Here is a 25442-nt window from a genome sequence, read left to right as displayed (position 1 = left end):
TAAGGAGGCTGAATCAGGAGGATCATGAATTCAAAGCCAGCTTCAGCAATGGTGAGGTGCTTAGCAACTCAGTGAGATGCTGTCTCTAATACAACACAAAACTGGGCTGGGGATGTGGCTCAGTGGTTAAGTGACCCTGAGTTCAATACCCTGTAGGGATTAGACAAGCTAATGCTCATAATGCCTTTAGCAGGATACATGGCAGTAAATATGACAGATCTTACAGGTTGGTCTTGATTATTATTCATTATTACTAATGATTAAACAAGAACCCCAATAAGAAAAAGGAAAGGCACACAGTAGGCATACAATACCCCCTGCCTATTAGATCCCCCGGCAGGTCTCGGCACCTGGAGCCCCAAATGGGAATGGGCATGGACTCCAGGTGAATCTTTGAGGGTTTTTTCTGTCTGCACAAGGACAGCTCAGCTTCTATTTGCAAACGTGCAGACTTCACGTTTCAGTTTTCTCGGCCACAGGGAGGGGGTGGGGGGTGCAGCCACCCTCTCCTTTTACGGAAGATAGCCTGAGAAAGGCTGTTGGCTTAGGTTTTCTCTGAACAGAGCTGGGCACATTTAAGGGACAGATAAGCCCTCTCTGCCTAGGATCGATCCACCCAGGAAGAGAGAGAGCGTAGAAACCAAAGTGTATGAGTGCATTTAATTCCCAGAAAAGTCTAAAGCCCCACCCTAGAATGCAAGGGGCTACAGAGAGTTGTACCCAGCCCTCCTTGGCAGCTATCCCCAGCCAAAACTGTACAAATGGTTCAGCTGCGGCCAGCAGTCGAGCACAAGGCTCACAATGAGAGCTGTCAACTTCACTCTGAAAAACTCTGCAATAAGAGCCGTTTGATAAGGTGAATTAGGAAATGGGCTAATTTTAAACTGAGCCCCAATGCCTGCGATGTGAATGGAAATTACTAAGGAAGGAAACAGACTTGAAAACTTACAAATCTGTGAAGATTTGACCTTACAAAAGGTTGGCATGCACAGTGGCAACCTACAAACACCTCTGATGGCAGCGTGATAAGGTATGGCCACCAAGGATGACAATTTGGCAAAGTCTTAGAGTTGGCAAGGTGCACATACCCCAGCACCTAGTAACTCCGGTCCACGGTAGACACGCAGCTTAAAGCATTCAGCTTAGAGCCTAGAGAAATGTGCGCCAGCGCCAAAGGAGTCGTTTCAAAGAAAGTTCAGAGAGAAAGTTATTCTGAAAAATTAGAAACCCAAGTTCCCATCAAAAGAAGAATGCAGGGGCTGGGGATGTGGCTCAAGCAGTAGCGCGCTCGCCTGGCATGCGTGCAGCCCAGGTTCGATCCTCAGCACCACATACAAACAAAGATGTTGTGTCCACCAAAAACTAAAAAATAAATATTAAAATTCTCTCTCTCTCTCTAAAAAAAAAAAAAGAAGAATGCATAAGGACAAGATACATAGCTCAGTTGGTAGAGTGCCTGCCTCACATGCACAAGGCCCTGAGTTCAATCCCCAACACCACCAAAAAAAAAAAAAGAAAAAGAAGAATGCATAAATTAACTGTGGAGTATGTACACAATGTAAGAGCACACAGCAGTTTAAATTAATAAGAGTTAATGAAGATGAACATGAAAAAGTCTCAAAAATAGAGATTGAAAGTAAGTTGGGAAAAGGAGACATACAGTATATCACCAATTGTAAAACTTTTACATGACACTAAGCAATACGAGATGCAGCCAGAAGCGGTGGCGCACGCCTATGATCCCAGCAGCTTAGGAGGCTGAAGCAGGAGGATCACGAGTTCAAGGGCAGTCTCAGCAATTTAGCAAGGACCTAAGCAACTCAGCGAGATCCTGCCTCAAAATAAAATATAAAAAAGGGCTGGGGATGTGGTTTAGTGGTTAATGCTCCTGGGTTCGATACTAGGTACAAAGAAAAAAAAATGCTTGAACACATTCAGGATAGCATCATTTAAAAAGGTTAAGCCCAACCATTTGACCCAGGTATCCCACTCCTCGGACTATACCCAAAGAACTTAAAAACAGCACACTACAGGGACACAGCCACATGAATGTTTATAGCAGCACAATTCACAATAGCTAAACATGGAACCAACCTAGATGCCCTTCAGAAAGAATAATGGATAAAGAAAATGTGGTATATATACACAATGGAATATTACTCAGCAATAAAAGGAATAAAATCATGGCATTTGCAGATAAATAGGTGAAGTTGGAGAAGATAATGCTAAATGAAGTTAGCCAATCCCAAAAAAACAAATGCTAAATGTTTTCTTTGCTATAAGGAGGCTGATTCATAGTGGAGTTGGGAGAGGGAACATGGGAGGATTAGATGAACTCTAGATAGGGCAAAGGTTTAGGAGGGGAAGGGAGGGGGTGTGGGGTAAAAAAGATGGTGGAATGAGACGGATATCATTACCCTAAATACATGTATGAAGACATGAATTGGTGTGAATATACTTTTTATACAACCAAAGATATAAAATATTGTGCTCTGTATGTGTAATATGAATTATAATGCATTCTGCTGTCATATAACAAATTAGAATAAAAAATAAATTTAAAAAATCAACAACCAAAAAGAAAGGTGAAACCCATATAAAGCGATACTATATACTGTTCACAGATACATGCATATGCATTGAAAGTATAAAAACATGCATGGAAATGATAAACAAATTCAGTCCAGAGGTCACCTCTAGACAGAAAAGAGAATGGGATCAGAGGTGGGCATGGAAGAGGCATAATGTAATATAATGTGTAATGTAACTATAATTGTGTCAAATTCTGAAAGTGAGCAGGGCATGGTGGTACATGCCTGTAATCCCAGCAGTTCTAGAGGTTGAGGCAAGAGGATCACAAGTTCAAGACCAGCCTAAGCAACTTAGCAAGTGAGGCCCTAAGCAACTTAGTGAGACCCTGTCTCAAAATTAAATTAAATTTAGAAGGCTAGGGTTTGGCTCTGTGGTTAAGCAACCCTGAGTTCAATCCATGGTACCAAAAAAAAAAAAAAAAAAATCTCAAAATGAATAGTGGTTATACATTTGTTTCATTAACCTCAAGGAGGCTGAAGCAGGAGGATCACAGTTCAGAGCCAGCCTCAGCAACTTAGCGAGACCCTAAGCAACTCAATGAGACCCTGTGTCTAAAAGCATGTTAAAAAAAAAAAAAAAAGGCGGGGGTATGGCTCAGTGGTTAAGGACCCCTGGGTTCATCCCCAGAGCGTATATATGTATATATTATATGTATATGTATATATATGTATGTGTGGGTGTGTATATATATATTTTAATGTGCCTCAAATATTTCATAATAAAAAATTAACTTATTTTATTTCTAGAGGGAGAAAATGAAAATTCAGCTTCCAAGGCAAACTATTAAAGTCAACAAGATGAGTTTTTCTGCCATAGGAAACAGAGGGAGCAAGAAGAGCCCTCTGGATCCCATTCCTGATCCTGATTTTCTTTTGACCTTGGAAAAGTGCTTATCTCCTCTGGGTGGGCCTCCATTCCCTGTTTCTAAGTGGGGAATAAAATCGCTGCCCTCTGCCTTCTGCCTGTAGCACTCAAGGCAGGTGACAAGGGCGCCCGGGGGAGGGAGCAGCCCCACCAAGAGCAGGAATAGCACCTCCTGCCCTGACAGTCTGTCTGCTGGGGGTTGTGAAAGTATGTACACACCAGTACATCTGTATGCTTCAAACATCTGTAATATAATCTTATTTAGATGTATACTCGATACCTGACATGACACATATAAAGTATTTCAGGATGCTCAGAGATAACAAACCATTAAAAAGAGAAAATAAGGGCTGGGGATATAGCTCAGCACAAGGCTCTGGGTTCAATCCCCAGCACCACAAAAAAATAAAATAAAATAAAATAAAAAGAGAAAATAAAACCACATTTTAGTTACCATCCATTTAACGCCACTTTACAAAGTTTCTAAATATAGTATCTGCATTTGTGTTGTTTACCAGAAGTCAATGTTACTTCCAGAAATAAAAATCTATCTATTGCCGGGATGTGACTGAGGCAGGAGGATCACAAGTTCAAAGTCAGCCTCAGCAACTTAGCAAGGCCCTAGGTGATTTAATGAGACCCTCAAAATTAAAATAAAAGGGGGTGGGGAGCTGGGATAACTGCTCAGTGGTGGAGCTCTTGCCTGGCATGTGTGAGGCACTGGGTTTAATCCTAAGCACCACATAAAATAAATAAAATAAAGGTATAAAAGTAATAATAACATTGGGGCTGGGGTTGTGGCTCAGTGGTAGAGCATTCACCTAGCATGTGCAGGGCCCTGGTTCGATCCCCAGAACCACATATATAAAATAAAGGTATTGTGTCCAACTATAACTAAAAAACAAATTTTTAAAAAAATAATAACATTAAATATATATTTAATTTATATATAAAACAAAATGGGCTGGGGATGTGGCTCAGTGGTTAAGTGATCCTGGGTTCAAATCCTCAGTACCCCCCAAAACAAAACAAAAAAAAAACCTATCAATAAAATTTTTACCTGATTTTCTTTTAGATTTGGCCAAGATAACCCAACATACATTAAGTGGCATCATAAGATCCCACTGTTGTGGTTTATTAGGCCGGAGACAGTGGGTACCTGTTCTGCTTCCCCCAACCAATGTCCACACCTCCCCAGGCTAACACATCAGGTCTGGCTTGAAGTAGTTCTTAAGTTAGTGACTTCCCACCCTGGGTCTGACCACCAGCTCACTAGCTGCTCCCACAGCAGTCTGCAGCAGTCTGTGCTTTGCACACACCTTAAGATGGCAAATAATTACTCATGCTCCACTTTCACCTCATTTATGGCAGTCACCCCAGGCTAGCACAGAACTCTGCACATAATAAAGGACTCAAACATGTTTCTAAACAATTATTGCAATTATTCCTGGGATCAGATCTGATCCTAAGGGGTCTCAAATCCATGAGGAGGTGCCAGAAGTCTAGCCACCACTGACTCCTCTCTGCATCCAACGTCTCCCCTGGGGCTTCCTCAGGCATGCTCAGAGCTGGCTCCAGTGGCTACTTCTATCAGCAGGAATCCCTGACTGCAGGCACACACATAGTCCCAGTCACGCCCAATCAGTATTTTGGGGGAAAAGCTACCCATGCTTCCCCCAGAGAACAGCAGGAGCGTGGGAGAGCAGCGCGCAGCATAGTCAGACGTGGACGCACCTCACAGCCACCCTGCTCGCCCAGTTTATTTCCTCACATATTCCCAAATCATCCAACCAGAGGAAGGGATGGGGCTTCTCTTGGGGGGAAACCTTAGGAAGACCCAAGGTGGAAGAACAGGGATTATGAAATGAAGATTCACCACGGGAACCTTTCACTGGCTGCCTGACACTCATTGACAGGTAAATGAGAGTTTCCATGATTTTATGACTCCTCTCTTACCCTTGAGCAATAAGGAACAGGAGTTTTGTGTTTTGTTTTTCTGCTTGCCTTTACAACTGAATGCCGAGGCTCTAAGGAAATGGAGCCTCCGTCACTCTTCAATTGCTAAGCATACCGTACCCCACCTTCCTGGGCCAAGCACTCAAGGGCTCCTGGGTTTGGCCACTAGACAAATCACAACTGTTTGTTCACCTCCTAATGGAGATTACTTAGAATTATGGGGATCCCACCCAGAGAAAACTCCACTAGTATTTATTACCAATTTGTCAGGCCTGAAGGAAAGGAAGTCAGTTCTTTCTTTAGAGGCCAAGTTCTGACCTTCCTGGATCCATCTTCCCTTTCTAAACAAATAGCACTCTATGCAATCCTTCACCCTCCTCCAGATCCTTACTGGCTACACCCAGGAGAGGAAGCTGGCGGGATGAGAGGCATGTTAAAAGTCACTTAGAGGTCAAAGGACCTGGCCTCTAGCTGCAGAACGAGCAGATGTCTGGCATTCTAATGAATGGAATCGTTCACAAGCACACGAGCCACCTTTTCCTCCTAAAAGCATTAAAAGAATGAAAGAAAAATATGTGTTTTATGCTTCATTCAGCCTAATGCTAGGATACCCTCTTCACAGCACCATTAACCAATACTGTGCAGATGTGCTCGGAAAATAGGGCTGCAAGCCCTATCAGTTCAACAGATGCTTCAACTGTTTCGTTCTCGGATGTGTTTTGTGAGGCTGAATTACCAATATGCCTCACAGGCAATGAGGAGAGAGATGATACTCTTTCATTATCACTTCTGTATTCTGAGAAAACCTGAAAACCTCGCCCAGCACAATCCAATCTCCCATCTCCAGGCCAGACAGCAAGAAGATGCTCTTGCAGGTTAATGAGGAATACCAGGTCTGTATCCAGAGCCCTGGAGTCTGGATGGCTGAATCATCATGGCCGCCCACAAGATGAAAGCAGTCCTCACTGGGTCCCCTTCACGTGGCCCAGCCCCACAAGAAGTGGAGGGCTTGGAGTTCTGCACCCCCAGCCAGGCTTTCACACTGGTGAGTGGTGGGTGGGAATGGCAGGTTTCTAACATGTCCTGAGCCCCAGGAGGGCAGACCAGCACATAAGGCAGTGGGTAACACCCACTGGTCACTGGAGCAAGTGTCCACTATGCTCATCCTCCGAAGGCTCAAGAAGCTTCCTAGGGACCACACCCACACATGGCAGTTCACAACAACATACCAGGCAGGTGGAGCTGATGTCTTACAAGAACCTACACGTTCCCCCATTAAAAAAAAAAAAAAAAACAGCTTAAAAAGTCCTAGATGAGACGCAAGAAAGCCAACTTGTTTTTTAAGAATCTCCTTAGCAAACAATGTTGCCTGGTGGAAGTTTTGGCCTCAGGATCCTCCTGCAGCAAGTTCTGGGGCTAGAGGAGGAAAGGGTATCAGGGTCACAATCTTAGAGTGAGGAGGAATTTAGTGAAGAAACAGTTGAATCAGAAGTCACATAGTCAGACACTGACAGGGGCCTGAGTGACAGAATATGCACAGACAGATGTCAATCAGGCCACTCGTGGTAGTGGAGGGCTCCCTAGACACTGCAGGTCTGCTGAGATAGCCCACTGAGTGCAGTCCGAACCTCAGCCCAACTCAGTTGCTGGAGGCCATCACCAGCAAGCAGGGCAACTAGCTAGCAGTCACACAGGTGGTGGTGGGTGTGGCGACTGGAGGTTTAGCTTTCAAGGTCAGTTGGGCCTCCACCCCAGTGACTTGTCATGGTGGGAGGTCTGTCTCCCTCTCCAGTGGGAAGAGCATCAGTGATGCACAACACCTTTAAAGAAAACTTGTCAAATGCAGCGGTTTGCATGGCTCCCTGAGGTCAGGCCAGAAGGACTCTCCAGGGTGCTCCAGGGATGTGAGCATGAGTCCCACAGTTTGACAACCCCAGGTTCATGGCAGATTTCCAAGCCTATCTGCTAACTACCCCACTCCTGGTCCCCACCCAGCAGTACCAGATCTAGGATCCCAGTGGTATTTCCAGGGGCCCTGTCTCTCAGTGCCTCCCCTCCAGCTGTCTTCCAGGAGGAACCCCAATCAAGTTATCTGGGAGGAGGGAGGCAGGAGCCCCGCCCTGGCTCTACCTCTAACTGGTTGAATGACCTTGATGAGGTCTCTGCCCTCAGTAGGCCTGCTTCCTAGGGTGCCAGATGAGAGAGTCATTGGTGAACGGGGATGACTGTGGCTTGCAGGGCAGAAAATCAAAATCTGTCACTTCTGCCTCTGACCTGTAGGTAGCATTGCCTGTCTGAACTTCAAAGTCAGGTTGACTTTGCCAGTCTGTCCCACCTAACCCCAGCAGTAACCACCTGTGCCAGACTGGCACTGATAAAATGGATGTTTTCCACTACAATTTGGACTGTTTCTGTAAATTCCCATAGTGGGGCTGGCAAAGGGATGATATAGCTTTAAGACTCGCCAGCAGACAGACAGTATTTTACACTCAACAGACTTAAAGGCAACAACCCCGTAGCGTAGGGAGATGCATCCCTGTGCAGGAACACAGGCCACAGGCGCACACAGGTCAAGGCCTCCGATTGAAGTGGCCAGGCTCTTATGTGAGCTGGCTGGAAATTACAGCTTAAGAGGAATAAAAAATTCCATTCAGACGTGCGGCTCCAGACCTGAGGCCTATGAGCAAAGTTTCCGGTGGCCTCCGCACCCCTCCCGGTTCCGGAAAGCCAGGCGGGTCACCCCGTCCTCAGATTAAGGAGCAGCTGCAATAGCTAGGGGAGCCCGATGACAGTTTCTCTGAGGCACCCGACCCCCTCCGCTGGGAACCCCAAATATGGGATGCCTGGCCTCCAGCCAGCACCCCCGCCAGCTGCTCGCTCACCTCCCCAGCATCTCTGCGAGATCACGCCTCCCTACGCCCACGGCGCCCGGACCCTTTCAAACAGGCCCTGCGGACCGGCCCGCTGGTCCCCACCCAACCCCCTTCGAATGGGCCCGGGGACCCATCTGACATCCACGGCCCGATTCAAGGACACTGCAGCACGCAGCCCAGTCTCGAGGGTCTTCAGCCCACCGCCCCTCTTCTCAACACACACACACACACGGATGCTGACAATGTCGGGGAGCATTCCAGGGCGAGGCCATCCCCCCGCGCTCTGGAGTCCAACCGTCTGCTGGCCTGGGGGAGGCCGGGCGCGGGAGGATGGAGGCGGCGGCGAGCGGATGCCGGAATGCAAGGCTGAGGCCAGGGCGCCGGCGGCGGCGCGGGCGGGGGCTCACCTTTTTGACTTGGTCATCTTTCAGCTCGGTGAAGTAATAGGCCAGGAGCTGCGCGGCGATCATGCTGGCGGTCTGGGGCGCGGGGCGGCAGGCGTGCGGCCGGTGGGTCCTCCGCAGCCGGGGTGAGCAGTGGTCCTCCGGCGGCGGCGCGGCGGCTCCTCCTCCTCCCGCGGCTCCTCCCCCTCGGCCCGGGGCGCGGCGTCGGCTGGCGCGCTCCCAGTCTCAGCGCTCGCGTCTCCGGGAGGGTGACAGCCGCCGGCCGGCCCACCTCCTCCGCGCCCATTGGCTGCTGCCAGCCTCGGCAGCGCCGGGCGGGGGCGTCCCGGTCGGGATGGGGGGCGCGGCGTCCGCTCCCTCCCGCGCCGGAAAGGGGGCGGGCAGCACCGCGAAATCCCCCCCGCTCGGGCATCACCCTGCACGTTCCCCACGTAGGGAGCCGGCGCCGGACGGGAGGAGCTCTCCCGAGCGCACCGTCACGCGTGGCGGTGCCGTGCCGGGGCGGACGGGCAGCGGGCGGCGAGGCTCGGGGCGCGGCCGTCCGGGACTAAAGGCCCCGGAAGGCTTGCTGCGGGACTGGGCAGCCTGGAGGGCAGTGTGCAATCCCCCTTCCTCAGAAATGAGGTCTCGCCCCCAAGATTCCCGCGGATCCGGAGGGACCGGGAGGGGGCTTATAGAAGTGGGCGTGGAAAGCAAGCGGAAGCGGGAGCCAGGAGGCCTCGCGGTCTTGGCACCCGGGTCCCCGCGCCGGCCGGCTCTCGCGTGTCAAGAGGCCGAGCGTGGCGCCCCACCTTGGTCCTCGGCGACAGTACATCGCCCCACCCGGGCCCGGCTGGCTTACTTCTCCGGCTGCGGGTTTGCATTGCTAAACCCTGAGAGTCGCACCAGAGCTCCTGCCCCTGCGTCACGGGCTCCCTGGAGGGAGCACTCCTGCTGGGCGGGACTTGGGCCACAGGCCCTGGCCTGTCCCCATCCTTCTGGCCTCCTCTTGCTCTTGGGCATCCAGGCCCACGGGGTCGGGGTACAGTTCAGGAGCCCCTTCCAGGTGCCGTCTTTTTATACTTCCCCAGGATGTTAGGTGGGATTGAAAGGATCCCTAGTAAACCTGTCAGCTTCAAGGTGAAGGGTACAGGGTTGGGGTGAGGAGCAGAAACAGATATTTACGCTGCTACAAGGATGAACAGCAATCCTAAGAATCTCAGATGAAGTACTTTTGTGTGCCAGAGGCCACTAGAAGCTTGAATATCTTACAGAATGACATGTGATGAGCTCAAACATTATCCTAATTCAACAGGTAAGGGAACTAAGACTCAAGGAAACCTCAATCTTGCTGGACTTTAACAGCCATGAAGTTGTAGATGAAGGATTAGAACTTGGGTCTATGTGTCTTCCAGGCTGGAGCTCATTCCTTGAGGTTTACTATCCACCTCCCACCCCCTTGTATGCACCCTCTCTGCCCAAATACTCCAATTCCTAAGACAAAGCTGCACCATGTGGTACCCCTGAAATGACCAGAGTCCATCTGGCTACCTCAGCCCTGAATGCTGGGAGCCCCTATCCCCTGGCCAGGTCTAGCAAAGTTACAGTTGTTTCAGGAAGAAGATGACCTAGGTCCAGAGCAGCCCTCCTCAGGAAGCCAGTGACCTAACAGCTGCCATCACCCACTGAGAAGGAGGAGCTTACATGCAGCCCTGGAGAGCACTGGCTCTATCCAGAGTGAACTCCACTTCCTGCCTTATGACCTGTGCAGAGAGGCATCCTCAGTCACCTCTCTGGACCTTTCCTCATCCATAAGATTGAGGTGCTTACTAATGCCCTTGATTGTTGGGAAATACTATAAACAAACACAAGCACCTAATACTTAATAACTGGTGGGGTTTATAAGAGAATTGGGAAACTGATGAGGTTGAAGCTTCAGGGCCTCTCTCCCCTTTCCAGACTAAGGGCCCAGCCATTTTATATTTGAATTAGTTTCCAAAGAGAAACTTCCCCTCTGCGAATTACTGTGAGTGCCACTGAGCCTCATTCTGTCCCTGTATAATTATACACCAGGAGCAGGGATTTTCTAGCACATATCAACATAACTACCAATGTGGCCATAAAGCAATGTGGAGTAGGTGAGAACAAGATGGTGGCTCTGCACTGCCATTTGATTTGAGTCTTGCCAATGCACAGAGCTCTCAAGGCTGGGAGCTCTTTGAGGATGGAAGATTATGTTTTGCTCATTGCTATGGCTCCCTCACCTCGCCCTGTGCTGGCACTACTCAACCGCTTGAAATGAGCCAAGGATGGTGATAGAGTATTACCCTCACCCAGTGCCCAGCTGGCACCATTTCCCTGACCCCCTTACAACCCTTAGACAGAGTTGGGGAGCAGTTGATCCTGCACACAGCCAGGCTACCTGCAAGATGTTCTGCTCACAGAACATCTTCCCCTCCAGGGAAGACAGGAAGGTGCCTCTGCTTTAACTTCCCTGACCTTCAGAGAAGAAGCTGCTTCCCAGGTGACTAACAGCTCCCCAGCCCCTGCATGCAGCAGGCCCCAAGACCTAGAAATATTTCCTAAGATACAGCTCTAGGCCTGACCCGCAGCTGCCTCCCAACCCCCATTCCTCCTCTTCCTGGCCAGAAATATGACAAGAGCCTTCTAGCTGTCCTCCCCGATTCCTGGCTTCCCGCCATCCAAGCCATTCCAAGCTCCAGACCACATTAATCCTGCTAAAAAGGAGCCTAATGACACCCTGCCCCTGCCCACAAGCTCTCCCTGGCCCCCTGCTTCCTGATGGAGCCAATTTAAACATCTGAGGCCTTCTGTAATCTGACTCCACTCTTGCCCACTTATCTCTTCCTTCACCCTTTGCCATATAGCAAGACCACTTCCCACTGTCCTCGGCACCCATTCCATTTGTGCCCCTACTCATATTCCCTCCTCACCCTGCCTTCTCCACTCACCTGTGCCTGAGGAGGAGTGTCCTCCCTAAGGTCCAGCTAAGCCACCTTCCCCAGAAATCCTCCCCTAACTCACCTCAGCCTCCCAGGCCTCCCCGCCTCCATAGGGCACACTCGGGCTGTGTTCAGAGTCCATCCAAATAGAGACCAAAGCTCTTCTTTGCAGACAAGTAGCCTGAGACACAGCTGGTGGGCCATCTTGCCCAGTGTCAGATTATGGTAGCGTTTGGAGCCAGGACTCAAGCCCAGTTCTGATGCCTAGCCAGTGCTGTCTGTCCGCCCCTGCACCAGGCAGCCTGAGCCCCAGATAAATAACACTGAGTCATGACCGCCTGTCTGATAGGGGTGACTGTCTTCTGGGGGGCTGGTCTTATCGACCCCAATCAGACCACTTCCAGTGCTGTGTCCCCTCTTTATCAAACCAGTGGTCACCTCATGCATGTCTCTTCTGTTTGCCATTACCCAGCTCTTAAGCCCAACTTTCCACTATCACTCCCTGGACCCACAGGAAGACCTCAACGTAAAGGGAGTCTGTAGTTCCCTCTCTCTCCAGAGGGCCTTCTCCTTTCCCTCAAGTCCCGTGAACTCTCAGTTCATTTACTATGGTTCCCCTTGTTCAAGCTGGGGGAAGGCTCAAATGGTCCCAGCTGCTACCCCAGGAAATACACCTGCCTGGAAGACATTGCAAGCTGCACTTGAAGAATGTCTCTACTGCTTCCCATCTGGCCCGTAGCACCAGGAATGTTAGTCCAGAAATGACCTCCAGCAGATCAAGTTGGACCCCCAGCACCTGGGAGCACACTGGAACAGCAGTAATGTTTGCACAGGTTGACAGTTTACAGAGCAGTTTCGCATTTATTGCCTCATTTCTCCTGATAACAGCCTGGTGAGGTTAGAAGGGCAAATATCATTATCCACACTTAATCAATCAATGAGGTATGGAAGGTAGCAAGCTTGTTTAAGGTCTCGAAGAGAGAACAAGAAAAATGAAGGCCAGGGCCTACACCACTCCACATCTTGGAATCCTGGCCCTGTAGGACTATCATGCACAGTACATCCTACAGGGACCTGACCTAGCATTTCTGGGAGTTAGATCAGGGGTTTTCTGCCTGGCTGCACTAGAGTCACCTGCAGACCTTTTCCAACCGTGGATGCCCAAGAAAATACTGAAGCCAGAGAAAATGACTGGATTGATCTGGGCGGCTATGATATTCAAATACCAGTTTATCAAGTTTCTTGTGAGATTCAGGAATGAGAAATGGTGACTTAGTCTCTAACTTTGGGACTAACATCTGGAAGAAGTTTTTTTTTAACTTTTTAATATTTATTTTTTAGTTTTCGGTGGACACAACTTCATTTTATATTTATGTGGTGCTGAGGATCGAACCCAGTGCCCCACGCATGCCAGGCGAGCATGCTACAGCTTGAGCCACATCCCCAGCCCCTGGAAGAAGTTTTTTTGTTTGTTTGTTTTAAAGATCAGTTTTTTAAAAAAAAAAAAAAAAAAAAAAAACTCTTTAAAAAAAACATTTATTTTTTAGGTGTAGATTGACACAACACAATGCCTTTTATTTTTACGTGATGCTTATGATCGAACCCCCAGTCCCACCCATGCTAGGCTTTCGATCTACCACTGAGCCACAATCCCAGCCCCCCACCTTTTATTTTTTTTTAGGTACTGAGGATTAAACCCAGGGGCACTTAACCACCGAGCCACATCCCCAGTCCTTTTTTGTATTTTATTTAGAGACAGGGTCTGGCTGAGTTGCTGAGGCTGACCTTGAACTCAAGATCCTCCTGCCTCAGCCTCCAGAGCCACTGGAATTGCAGGTGTGCATCACCAAGCCCAGCTGAAAGAAGATTCTAAAATGAATTGACCTGTACTGCTCTTAGCAACCTCTCTAGGATGAAGCTGAAGATGCCTCCCCCAAGTCTTGGTGGCTCTGCAGGTCCCTAGCACAGTGGGTGGAAGTTCATTCAACTTTGAATTATCTGCTTTGTAGCTATTCTGCTCCCTACAGGGGGCCGGTGTGGAGGCCCAGGCCATCAGCCCCCAGAGTGGCTTGAGTTGCAGTATCACGTTGTCAGGCTGCCTCCTTCCTGCTTTCATTCACCTAAAGGTCTGCCCTCCAACATTGTAAAAAGGCTAAGAAAGCAACCGCCAGGTTTAAAAGTGTGGCCCGCACTATCTTATTTGACCCATCTATACTTTATACATATGGGTCTACATGGAAAAATCAGAAGATTTTACTTTAAAACCCAGGTGTCTGGCATCGGGGGTCCAGCCACACAGGACCTGTGCCAGCAATTGTGTAGCAACATTGAGCTGGAGCTGAGAGCCACAGCCGGCTTCAGACAGGGCAGCAGCCTGCGCTAGCACACCCGAGCGAGCCACCTGCTTCACTGATTCACCCTGCTGGCCGGCCCTGTGAGGCATTCCCAGGCTCAGCTCCTGAGGACTGGGATTTCCAGGCGGAAGGCCTCAGGTATATAGGGCAGGGGTTACGATTAAGAAAGAGAGGGGAGGGCTGGGGCTGTAGCTCAGTGGTAGACCGCCTGCCTTGCACATATGAGCCCCTGGATTAGATCCTCAGCACCAGATAAAAATAAATAAAGACATTGTGTCCATCTACAACACACACACACACACACACACACACACACACACACACACACACATATATATACTAAGAGAGGCAAATAGGGCATAAAATTGGAATTCTGCACCCAGATCTTGGGGCCTAGGCACCTCTCTGGCTCTTCTCCCCAGTCACCAGCCCTCTCCAGTGTCAGAAAGACCCACCGCTGCTGCCCCTTTCTCCACCCTGACCCATTCGCCAGGCTTGAAACAGGCCCTGACCCCCAGATACCTTTCTCAGCTTCTGTCCCAAGGAGGCTTCCACTCCCCTTTCGAGATAAAAGCCCCTCAGGGGAACTCAGAGACAGGCCCAGGCCCACTCTATCGCCTTCCAAACATCTCATCCTCATTCCATTGCTGTCGACCCTCACAAACCTTCTAGGCCTAGAGAGCTGGGACCTGGCACAGGAAGAGTTAACCAGACTGCGGAGGCCTTTCTGGGCTTCAGACCTGCTCCTTATCTCAGGCTGGCTCCTTCCCCAAAGAAAGCCCATATCTTGTTGGACCAGAGCAATCTCAAATCACCCTGCTGGCCACCCCGAGTCTCCTGGGACATTTCTCCCCAGAGCCCATGTGGGACAGAACACCTCCACACCCACAAAGGCCTCCTGTTCTTAGAATTAGCACCCAAATAGTAAGCACTGGTTAATGTTCACCCCCAGGATTCACACCTGTCCCTAAGCAGGGTTCCTAGACCATGGGAGTTCACAGGCCAGCACCCAAAGAATTAGGAGTTGACTTTTTATTTTGCTCAGAAAGGATTGTTTGGGGTGGGGGGGCTGAGGATATTGTTCAGTTGGTAGAGCACTTGCCTCACGTGCACAATCCCCAGCACCATAAAAAAAAAAAAAAAAAAAAAAAAGAATTTTTTTTGGCGGGGGGCTAGGGGGACTGAGAATTGAACTCAGGGGCACTGAGTCACTGAGCCCCATCCCCAGCCCTCTTTTGTATTTTATTTAGAGACAGGGTCTCATTGAGTTGCTTAGCACCTCGCTTTTGCTGAGGCTGGCTTTGAACTCACAATCCTCTTGCCTCAGCCTCGAGAGCTGCTGGAATTACAGGAGTGCACCACTGCACCAGGAAAGGACTCTTTTTAAAGTTATAATTTCCATATCCTACCCTCCATAATTTTCTTAAGAGGAAAAGATGTTATAACTCAAAGGAGTAAAAATGATTGCTTTTAAAATTAAATACTTTTGGTGTTATGATAACAGCTAGTACTTGGGTGGGCTGTACTATATACCAGGTGTTGTTCTAAGTTCTTCTTTGGGGGTTGGAAGTGCAGCTCAGTGGTAGAGCATGTGCTTAGCACATGCATGGCCCTAGGTTCAATAAATACTTCACTTATAGTAATTTGTTCGAACCTTGTTATGGTTTGCATATGAAATGTCCCCCACAGGCTCGTGTGTTGAAAGCTTGGTCCCCAATGCAGCAGTGTTTGGAACAGTGTTTGGAGCTTGTGGGAAGTGACTGGATCAGGAAAGCTCTGATCTCATTGATGGATTAAGCCACTGTGTTTATGGATGAATGGACTCTTGGGAGGTGGTGGAAACTGTAAGGTGTGGGGCCTAGTTGGAGGAAGTAGGTCATTGGGGGTGTGTCCTGGAAGGGTGTATCTTGTCCCAAGCATGCTTTCCTCACCCACCCTCACTTTCTGTTTCCCCGGTTACCATGAGTAATCTGCTCTGCCCACCCCACCACACATGATCCCCACTATGTTGTTCTGCTTTGACAAAGGTAGAGTGACTATGACATGAAACCCCTGAAACCATGAGCCAAAATAAATCTTTCCTCTCATGGATAAAGAAAATGTGGTACATATGCAAAATGGAATATTACTCAGCCATAAAGAAGAATGAAATTATGGTATTTGCCAGTAAATAGATGGATTATCATGCCAAGTGAAGTAAGCCAATCCCAAAAAAACAAAGGCCAAATGTTCTCTCTGATATGCAAATATTAACATACAATAAGGGGGTAGAATAGAAGTTCATTGCATTAGACAAAGGGGAATGAGGGAAGGGAGGGGGATGGGAGTGGAAGACAGTAGAATGAATCAGACATAACTTTCCTATGTTACGGGTGCACACACGATCAGTATCACTCCACATCACATACAGCCTCAAGAAGTTATACTCCACGTATGCATATATCACAATATACTCTATTCACATATATATCTAAAGAACAAAAATCTTTTAAAAAATCTTTTTTAAAAGGTGTTTTCCTCAGGTATTTCTTCACAGTAACAGAAGAGCCAACTACCCCAAGCCTTAAAACAACCCAATGAGGTAGATACTAGCAGTGTCAGATTTGACAAATGAGAGCCAGGGAGGTTAAATGACTTCTCCAAGGTCACACAGCCACTAAGTAGAATATCTGCAATTGGAGCCAAGGCAATCTGGCTCCAGACCATGCTGCTTTCCAACAAGGTAAAGTATCTATTACACAATATTGTTCTGATTTTTCTCATTTTACTGAGGCTTGGTGAAACCTCAATCATAGATGGGTCCGGGGACCTGCATGGAGAGCCTGTCACCTAGGGGACAGGGTCATGGTTTACTAGATTTGTAAAGGCTGGCCAGTGGATCCTGGCTCTGCAGCTCTCTTGTAAAGGGCATTCTCAAACCAAGCAGGGAGGCAGATCTGCATGGCGGGGGGCTACACATGGGCTCCGGAAGCCATTGCCCCTCTTGGCAGAGTTGGGAGGAGACAGCTGGCTTCAGCTGATTCTGCTGAGGTGGCTGAGTGACCCTGCTCTGCCACTGTCTTCTCAATGTGTCCTTCCCAAAGAATCAAGAGCTTCCGCCTCCATCCCTCTCCCAAATCCTTGACCCATATTTCCAAATGTCTCTGAACCCCACTCTCTTCTCCCCCATAGGAAGAGAGTCTGTGAAGCCCCCCGCCCTGAGCTTCCCTAGCGCCTAGAATGGTGGGCGGAACAAGCAGAGAGTGCCTGTCCACGTTCTGGTGGGGAGAGAGGCAGTGAGCAGGTCACTAATTAAATCCACATTAGGCCAGACACTGGGAGGAAGACTAAAGCAGGGTGAGCCGATACAGTTATATCCCATAATGTCCATTTCCACTTTAACCCAACTAAAAAATGCACCTATTTTTAGCTGAATTCAGAATAAGTTTCCCAGAATGAGGACCACATTTCCAGCCTCCCCTGCAGCTAGATGTGGGCACATAGCCAAGTTCTGGCCAAAGATGAAAGTGAGTGTGTCTCGTGGTAGCTTCTGGAAGCCTGCCTTCAGACCCAGCTACGGTGCAGCCTCCCTCTCGCCATGCCTCCTTCCTCCCAGCCGAAGTACAAACCCAGGGGCCACAGAGCCAGCGACCCCATTAGATTATGACATAACCTTGGGAAAGGCAGCCACACCGAATAAAGCAACGAGATAAAGGAGAAGGATCCTGCGCCCCTGTCACCATGGTGTCCCAGGTAACCCCCAAACCTCCAGATTTCTGAAATTCGAGAGAAAAATAACTTCCAATGTGTTTCTTCACTTGCTCTTTTGGGGTTTTCTGTTTCTGCCAGCCAGATCTAATCCTAGCTGATATACAAGTGGAACGAATACAGGGTAAAGGTATCATTTTAGACAGAATCAACAGGAGGGCGTCTCTGAGGATGTGACATTTGAGTAGAAACTAGAATAAAACGAGGAAGGATGCCACACAAAACCTGAGCATCCAGGCAGCACTATGCGCCAGGCACCCAGACTGGATACCTGAGCATCGTCTCCCAGCTCCTTCCTCTCAAAGTCCACGTCTAATCTGTTACCAAATCCTGTTGGTTCTACCTAGCAAAGTCAGCCTGGGGGTGTGGCCCTGGGGGAGAGCACCTGTTAGCACTCACCGGGACACACACACACACACACACACACACACACACACACACACACACGGTAATTTTGGATTACCAGGCTGGGTCCTAAAACCAATGGCAAGTGTACTGATAAAAGGTAGACCAAAAGACACAGGGAGAAAAAGAAGGTATGCAAAAAAAGAATGAGCTCAGCAGCCCCAGCAAGGAACTATTGGAACCATCAGAAGCAGAAAAGGAAAAAAAGGATTTTCCCCTAGAGCCTGCAGAGGGAGCCCAGCCCTGCTGCCACCTGGATCTTGAACTTCTGGCCTCCAGAACTGTGCAACGAGAAACTTCCGTTGTTTCAAGCCACCAGGTCTGTGCTGATTTGTTATGGCAGCCCTAGGAAATCAATCATTCTCCCCTAGCCCGGCTATGGAACTTATTTTTAGGAATCTTGTCAGTGAAAATGTTTTAATCATATGTCAAATATTGTAATCATGCCACTCAGTGATATGCATATTTATCCCCAGCAGCTCAGGAGGCTAGGCAGGAGGATCACAAGTTCAAAGCCAACTTCAGCAACTTAGACCCTGTGTCAAAATAAAAAATAAAAAGGACTGGGGACGTGGCTCAGTGGTTAAGCACCCCTGGGTTAAATCCCTGGTACCAAAATAATAATAATAATAATAAGAAGAAGAATATTTATTTGTAACTCTCAGTGCATACTATTTTATTAATATATATGTTATAAAGACAGCTAAAATATAAACATGAAAACAAGTGAGAGAGACAGGAGTATAAAATAATATAACAAGTTTGAGACTGGCTGTTTCTAATAAGGTCAAAATACACATCTTTCCACATGTCCAGCGATTCCACTCATCTATTTACCCGAAATAATGAGATCTTTTTTTAGGATTCATCCATGTCATAGCTGAACTTCCATTTTTTTTTTTGGTAAGTAATATTATATTGTACAGATGTACCACAATTTATTAATTCAAAGATTTGTGCACATGTTCATAGCAGTTTTATTAGTAATAGTTCAGAACTAGATACAATCTAAATGGCCATGAACAGGTTAGTAGATATGCAAACTGGGGTACATTCATACAATGAAATAGTTCTCAGCTATAAAAAAGGAATGCTTTGGGGAACTGTAATATTTTTATTGAGATGTAATTCACATATCACATAATTTACTTTTTTTTTTTTTTAAGGGAATCATTATGTTGCCCAGATTGTTCTTAAACTCCCGGACTCAAGCATTTTCCTGCCTTAGCCTCTGGAGTAGCCAGGACTATAGATATGAACCACCACACTGCTAATTCACTCATTTAAAGTGTACAATTCAATTTTTTATGCAGACACAGAGTTGTGATATTACCACAACAATCAATTTTAGAACATTTTCATCTCCAAAATGTACTTGTTAGCTATCACCTCCCAAACTCTTATACTCCCCTAGACCTAGGCCAACCCTAACTCACTTTCTGTCTCTGTAGATTTGCCTATTCTGGATATTTCATAGAAATAGACTCATATGGTATGTGATCTTTTGTAACTGACTTCTTTTACTTAACATAGTATTTTTAAGGTTTATTCAGATAGTAATATGTATTGGAACTTCACTCTTTTTTAATGCCAAATAATATTCCATTGTGTTGACATAAACTATTTACTTATCCATTCGTATTGGACAGATGGACATTTGGCTGTGTTCACTCTTTGTGTTCTTGTGGTGTTGTATTAATTTTCCAGGGCTTCTATAACAAAATCCAACAGACTGGGTGGCTTAAATAACAGAGATGTACTGAATCACAGTTCTAGAGGCTAGAAGTCCAAGATCAAAGTGTGGGCAGATTCTGACACCTATCTTCTTGGCTATCAATGGCTGCCTTTTTCCCATGGTCTTTTCTCTGCAGGTACCGATATAGATGAGGTCTCTCTGTCCAAATTTCCTTTTTTTTTTTTTTTTTTAAGCAAGCAAGCAGCAGCAGGTTTACTGCAAAATCAACAGCAACAGACCTTTTTGAAGAAAGGGGGCACAGAGCCAGGAGTCCCCAAATCTCCTCTTCTGATGAGGAAACCAGTCAAATTGGACTAGGGTTCACCTGAAGACCTCATTTTAACTTAATTGCCTCTGTTAAGAACTTCTGTCCAAATACCACTACATTCTCAAGTACAAGGGGCTAAGACTTCAACATTGTGAATTTGGAAGGGGCCCGGGTTCCACCCACAATAGTTAATAAGAGATTAAGAAACCACAGCCTGATTCAAGGTCACAAAGATCAACACCTACATTTTTCTTGAAGAATTTCATGATTTTAGCTCTTCATCTAGGATTCAGTAGGGAGTCAGCTTCAGTCTTTTATGTGTGGCTACTCAATCTTTCCAGGACCATTGATGAAGACTCTACTTGGTCCCAGTGAAACATTTTCACATGCTTATTTAAAAAAAAAAAAAAAATCTTTTGAAGCTGGGTACTGTAGTGCATGCCTGTAATCCCAGAGGTTCAGGAGGCTGAGGCAGGAGGATTGCAAATTCAAAGCCAGCCTCAGCAAATTAGCAAGGCCCTAAGCAGATCAGTTAAACCCTTTCTCAAAATAAAAAATAAACGAGGACTAGAGATGTGGCTCAGGGGTTAAGCGCCCCTGGATTCAATCCCTGGTACAAAAAAAAAAAAAAAAAATCTTTTGACCATAAATGTAAGATTTATTTTTAAAGTCTCAGTTCTAATCCATTGATCTGTGTCTATTCTTAAGCCAGTACCACACCGTCTTGATTAGTTTCATACATTTTAAAATTAGGAAATGTGGGTTCTCTAACTTTGTTTCTATTCAAGATTATTCTGGATAGTTTGACTCCCTTCCAATTATATAGGAATTTCAGGAGCAAAGAAGCAGATGGGCTCTTGACAGGGACTGAGTCAAATCTGTAGATCAATTTGGAGAGTATTGCCGCGGTAAGAATAGTAAGTTTTCCAATCCATGAATATGGGATGTCTTACTATTTATTTAGATCTTTATTTGCTTTTTTTCTTTTTTTAATTTTTCAACGTTTATTTTTCAGTTCTTGGTGGACACAACATCTTTGTTTGTATGTGGTGCTGAGGATCGAACCCGGGCCACACGCATGCCAGGCGAGCGTGCTACCGCTTGAGCCACATCCCCAGCCCAGATCTTTATTTTCTTTCAATAATATTTTGTGGTTTTCAGAGTGAAATTTTTTCACTTCTTTTGTTTATTCCTAAGTGGTTTTAGTTTTTTGATTTGTTTTTTGTTTTTTGTGGGTTTTTTTTTTTTAAATGCTGTTTGTAAATTGAATTGTTTTCTTAATTTCATTGTTGGCCTGTTCATTTCAAGTGTATAGAAGTACAATTATCTTTAAATATTGATCTTGTATCTTGCAACTTTGCTGAACTTGTTTATTAGTTTAGGAGGGTTTTTTGTGGATATGTTGGAGTTTTTCTATATACAATATCATGGAGGAATGGAACTATGGATAACTACAGCAACATAAAAAAGATTAAAACAGGGTATAAGAGCATATACTATAAAGAATCCATTACATTTACATGCAGTTCAAGAACATGGGGTCTGGGGGTGTAGCTCAGTGGTACAGTGGGTACTTAGCATGGGTGAGTCTCTCAGTTTGATCCCCAGCAAAAAAATAAGACTGTCACAAAAAATAAATAAATAAAAGTATTAAAGATGCCTCGAGATAGTAGAGTACCCAGGGTCCAATCCCCAATACCAAAATAAATAAATGAAGTAAATTAAATTAAAATTGGCAACAGTGGATGGTAATACTTCCTGGTACACCTCCTACTCTGGTCCCATTGGCCCCTCCAGCTCATGCCCTTTGACTCAGCTGAACTGCAAACCTTTATAACCACATGATTCCTCATTCTAGAAGATCTTTTAGGCCCCAACAATAGAGTTCCTTAACTGGTCAACCAATCCCCCCATCCAACTGCCTCGGCCCCTCCCGCGTCCAGCCATCCTGCCCAGGCTCCACTTCTGATTTGCAGCTATCTCCTGGCCGGGTCAATGTCTCCTCCTGTTGTCAAACCCTCTGTAAATCTCACCACCTCCATCCAGCCTTCCCTGCCTCCCAAGGAGGATCGGTTGCTCCTTCTCCTGGCCCTATGTTATAACCATTTTGTCTTTTTCACGTTGAGCTTCACTTCTCAGCCATGAATCCTTAGAGGCCGAGAACTTGAATCTTATCATTCCAAAAGAACAGTGTAGTGGCTCAGTGGGTGGAATGAGGCGGTGACCAATCCAGACCCCGCCTTGGGCCTCACCTAGGAACCAGGTGATGGATGATGCAGGGGAAAGTGAGAGTTACTGGAGTTTTCTTCTGCGAGCCACCTCAGATACACTCCACTACATGCAATTTTATTTTCATTTTCATTTTTTTTTTTTTTATTCTCCACGGAACAGGAGATTGAACTCAGGGTGCTCTACTACGGAGCTACATCCCCAGCCCTTTTTATTTTTCATTTTGAGACGGGGTCCTGGCTACATTTCCCAGGCTGGCCTTGAACTTGTGATCCTCCTGCCCCAGCCTTCCAAGGAGCTGGAATCTATCACAGGCACGTGCCACCAACCCTGGCTGCTGCTGCTGCATGACATTTTAAAGACATCAAAAGGTGTCTGCTTGGGGAATGGGAGGGACACATGGGAAACTCTGATTTCTACCACATGGGATTTGTCAGCCTAGGTCAAGGAAGGATCTGGAACTGGTCCTTGTTAACCCAGAGAGGGGATGAGTGCCAAGTTCCTGGCCTGCCTGCCTCTCCACAAGGGAAAACAAAGAGGGGAGAAGCCTTTCTTCACTGTCCCCACAATCTGCCCAACAATCACTAGCCAGCAGCTCTGGGGTAGGAGGGCCCTGTATTCAGCATTTTGATTCCAAAAAAGAGCTAAGAAAGGGCCCATGTAACAAAGGCCACCTCGGAAAGCACCTGCACTGTGGAGGTGGTTACCCGGAGGGGCGGAGTTGGAGGTAAGAGCTGCTCCTCACTCAGGGGGATCCACTGCAGGTCCGTGTAGTGGGCCTACAACCATTATCAGAACTCCCAAAGTCAATTGCCATGCCGTTATCTATCTTTTACAGAGAACATTCTAGAAGGAAATGAAAAGAACATTTAGACTTCTTACCTTAACTTCAGTCAGTGGGGGCCGTATTTGCATTTCAACTGCTACAGCCTTAAAGAGAGACAGAACAGGATGAGTGTTACAAAGGCATCTGAGGGACTTGCATTCTGTGCTCCTAACTAGCCACACACACCACCGAGAGAGAAAAACAATCACAGCAGCCTTGGAGCGTCTACACAAATTCTAACGTGATCAATGATTGTCTGGATGAAATGCCACAGAGCTCAGCAATGTCTAATTAATGCCTTAATTCACACAAGCATTTATCAGGTGCTTACAAATGTATCAGGCACTGCACTAGGCAATAGAGATTCAAAGATGAAAAATAACTGGTTCAGCCCTTAGGGAGCCCACACCCAGTCGACTAGGGGAGACAGATGTGCAGACAGGTACAGCTCCTGCTAGCTAGGCCTGGAGATGGGAGTACAGGGGGCTGATTCCTGCCCAACCATTGGTCCCCACCCTGTCCTCAAGATTGCAGGATGCAATGCTCCCAAATAAGCGTGAAGTTAAGCAGTGACCAGTTCTTGCTGGGATCTGAGGAAACATGGGTCAGCATCCTGCCCCTTCATAACTTCTCTTGCCTCACAAAATTGTGGAAGCTGCTGGGATCCAGAGAAGAGCCCACATGAATTTCTTCGTGATGGTAACTGAAGGCCTAGAGATGGTACAGTGAACTACAGTAGAAACTATTGTAGAAAATGGCCACAATAGCCAGGTGCGGTGGCACACACCTGTAATCCCAGCAATTCAGGAGGCTGAGGCAGAAGATTGCAAGTTCAAGGCTCACCTGGGCAACTTAGCAAGACCCTGTCCCAAAATTAAAAAAAAGGACTGGTGAGGTGGCTCAGTAGTAAAGTTCCTGTGCGTTCAACACCCAATATCTCCCCTGCAAAAAAAAAAAAAAAAAATGGCCACAATATTCTCCTTCCTGTACCCAACCTGTGGGATGACTCTGGGATTGGCCAAATGACTTGCTTTGGCCAACAGGACAATAACATGAATCAAGCCAAGGCTTGAAAAATTCTCATGTGCTTTGAGGCTTGTCCCATCTTGCGATTCTTGGGACTCTTACAACCACCCCATGAAAGAGGTCCAGCTAGGCTGCTGCAGGGTGTGTGGCCTGTGACCCACATTGCTTCATCACATCTGCCCATCATCAGTCAATTGCCAGGCATGTCAAAGAAGCCACAGACCTCAAGCTGACACAACATGAGCCCAGCTGACAGTAAGTGGGGGCAGAAAAGAGCCATCCCCACTGAGATCAGTCGAAATTGCCAACTCAGGATTTGGGGTAAAGTGTTGCACCTTTAAACCACTGCTTAGTAGGGTGATTTATTACACAGCAAAGCTAACTGATACAAAGGGCGATTTCAAAGTCGAAAGCAGAAATGATAGCACAGACACATGTTAGAGAGAGCTTCTTCTTGCCATATCTCCCAAATTCAAATGCAAGCAGGTCTATATAGAGCTGGACTCACTGGTTGACTGGAATAATTCATGGAAAAGGAAGCCTAGACCTAACTGAGGTAAACTGAGGCTGTAACCTCAGGGACAGGTGAGTCCCAGCACTCCTGCCTAAAGGACATGCTAGAACAGCTGGCTGAGGCTGGGGGTCAAGCTGTCGTTTGCCATTGTACCAGAGATGACTCTGAGGAGCACAGAGATGATCAATACCCCCACATGAGGAACCTGCCAGGCAGGGAGGAGTCGAAAAGATAAATGAAAAAGCTCAGTGATGGAGGCTGGGATTGTGGCTCAGTGGCAGAGCGCTTGCCTAGCACGTGTGAGGCACTGGGTTCGATTCTCAGCACCACATAAAAATAAACAAATAAAATAAAGGTCCATGGACAACTAAAAATAATTAAAAAAAAAAGAAAGCTCAGTGATAGAGTCAAGTCACACCTCCAGCAAGGAGTGTCTGGGGACATTCATGTGGCCAGCATGCCTGCTTTGGAGGCAGCGGAAGCCAAATCAACCTTGTCTAGGGAAGGGGAGACCAGTTGATGTGCTCGAGCCCTACCCAGGTCTTCTATCCCCACCAGCAAAGGGAATGTGGGTCTTGGTCCCAACCAATCCCTGGACAGCTAGAGATAGACTTTCTGGGGAGCTCCAAGCTGGAACAGATGTAGCCCAAATTCAAGTATATTAGTCCTGATGAGGGGCTTCAAGGGCTTCTGCTCTTAACTTGGAG

At 47.0% G+C, this 25442-nt stretch overlaps 1 protein-coding gene across 2 annotated transcripts in view; it reads right to left on the bottom strand.

Moving 5' to 3' along the window:
• Nucleotides 1-25442, bottom strand: part of Hk1 (hexokinase 1) — a 93410-nt gene that overhangs the window by 64626 nt on the left and 3342 nt on the right. The window contains exon 3 of one of the 2 annotated variants that reach the window (XM_076834223.1): nucleotides 23252-23299. In XM_076834223.1, coding sequence (XP_076690338.1) covers nucleotides 23252-23284 — 33 coding nt within the window. In that variant the 5' untranslated portion in view covers nucleotides 23285-23299. Of the gene's footprint in view, nucleotides 1-8692; nucleotides 8878-23251; nucleotides 23300-25442 lie in introns of those variants that run through there. The other variant, XM_076834224.1, reaches the window with a different exon arrangement.

This window comes from Callospermophilus lateralis, chromosome 15, assembly GCF_048772815.1.
Source record: "Callospermophilus lateralis isolate mCalLat2 chromosome 15, mCalLat2.hap1, whole genome shotgun sequence".
NCBI lineage: Eukaryota > Metazoa > Chordata > Mammalia > Rodentia > Sciuridae > Callospermophilus > Callospermophilus lateralis.
The sequence above is the reverse complement of the archived record's forward strand: the minus strand, read 5'-3'. Positions and strand labels throughout refer to the sequence as shown.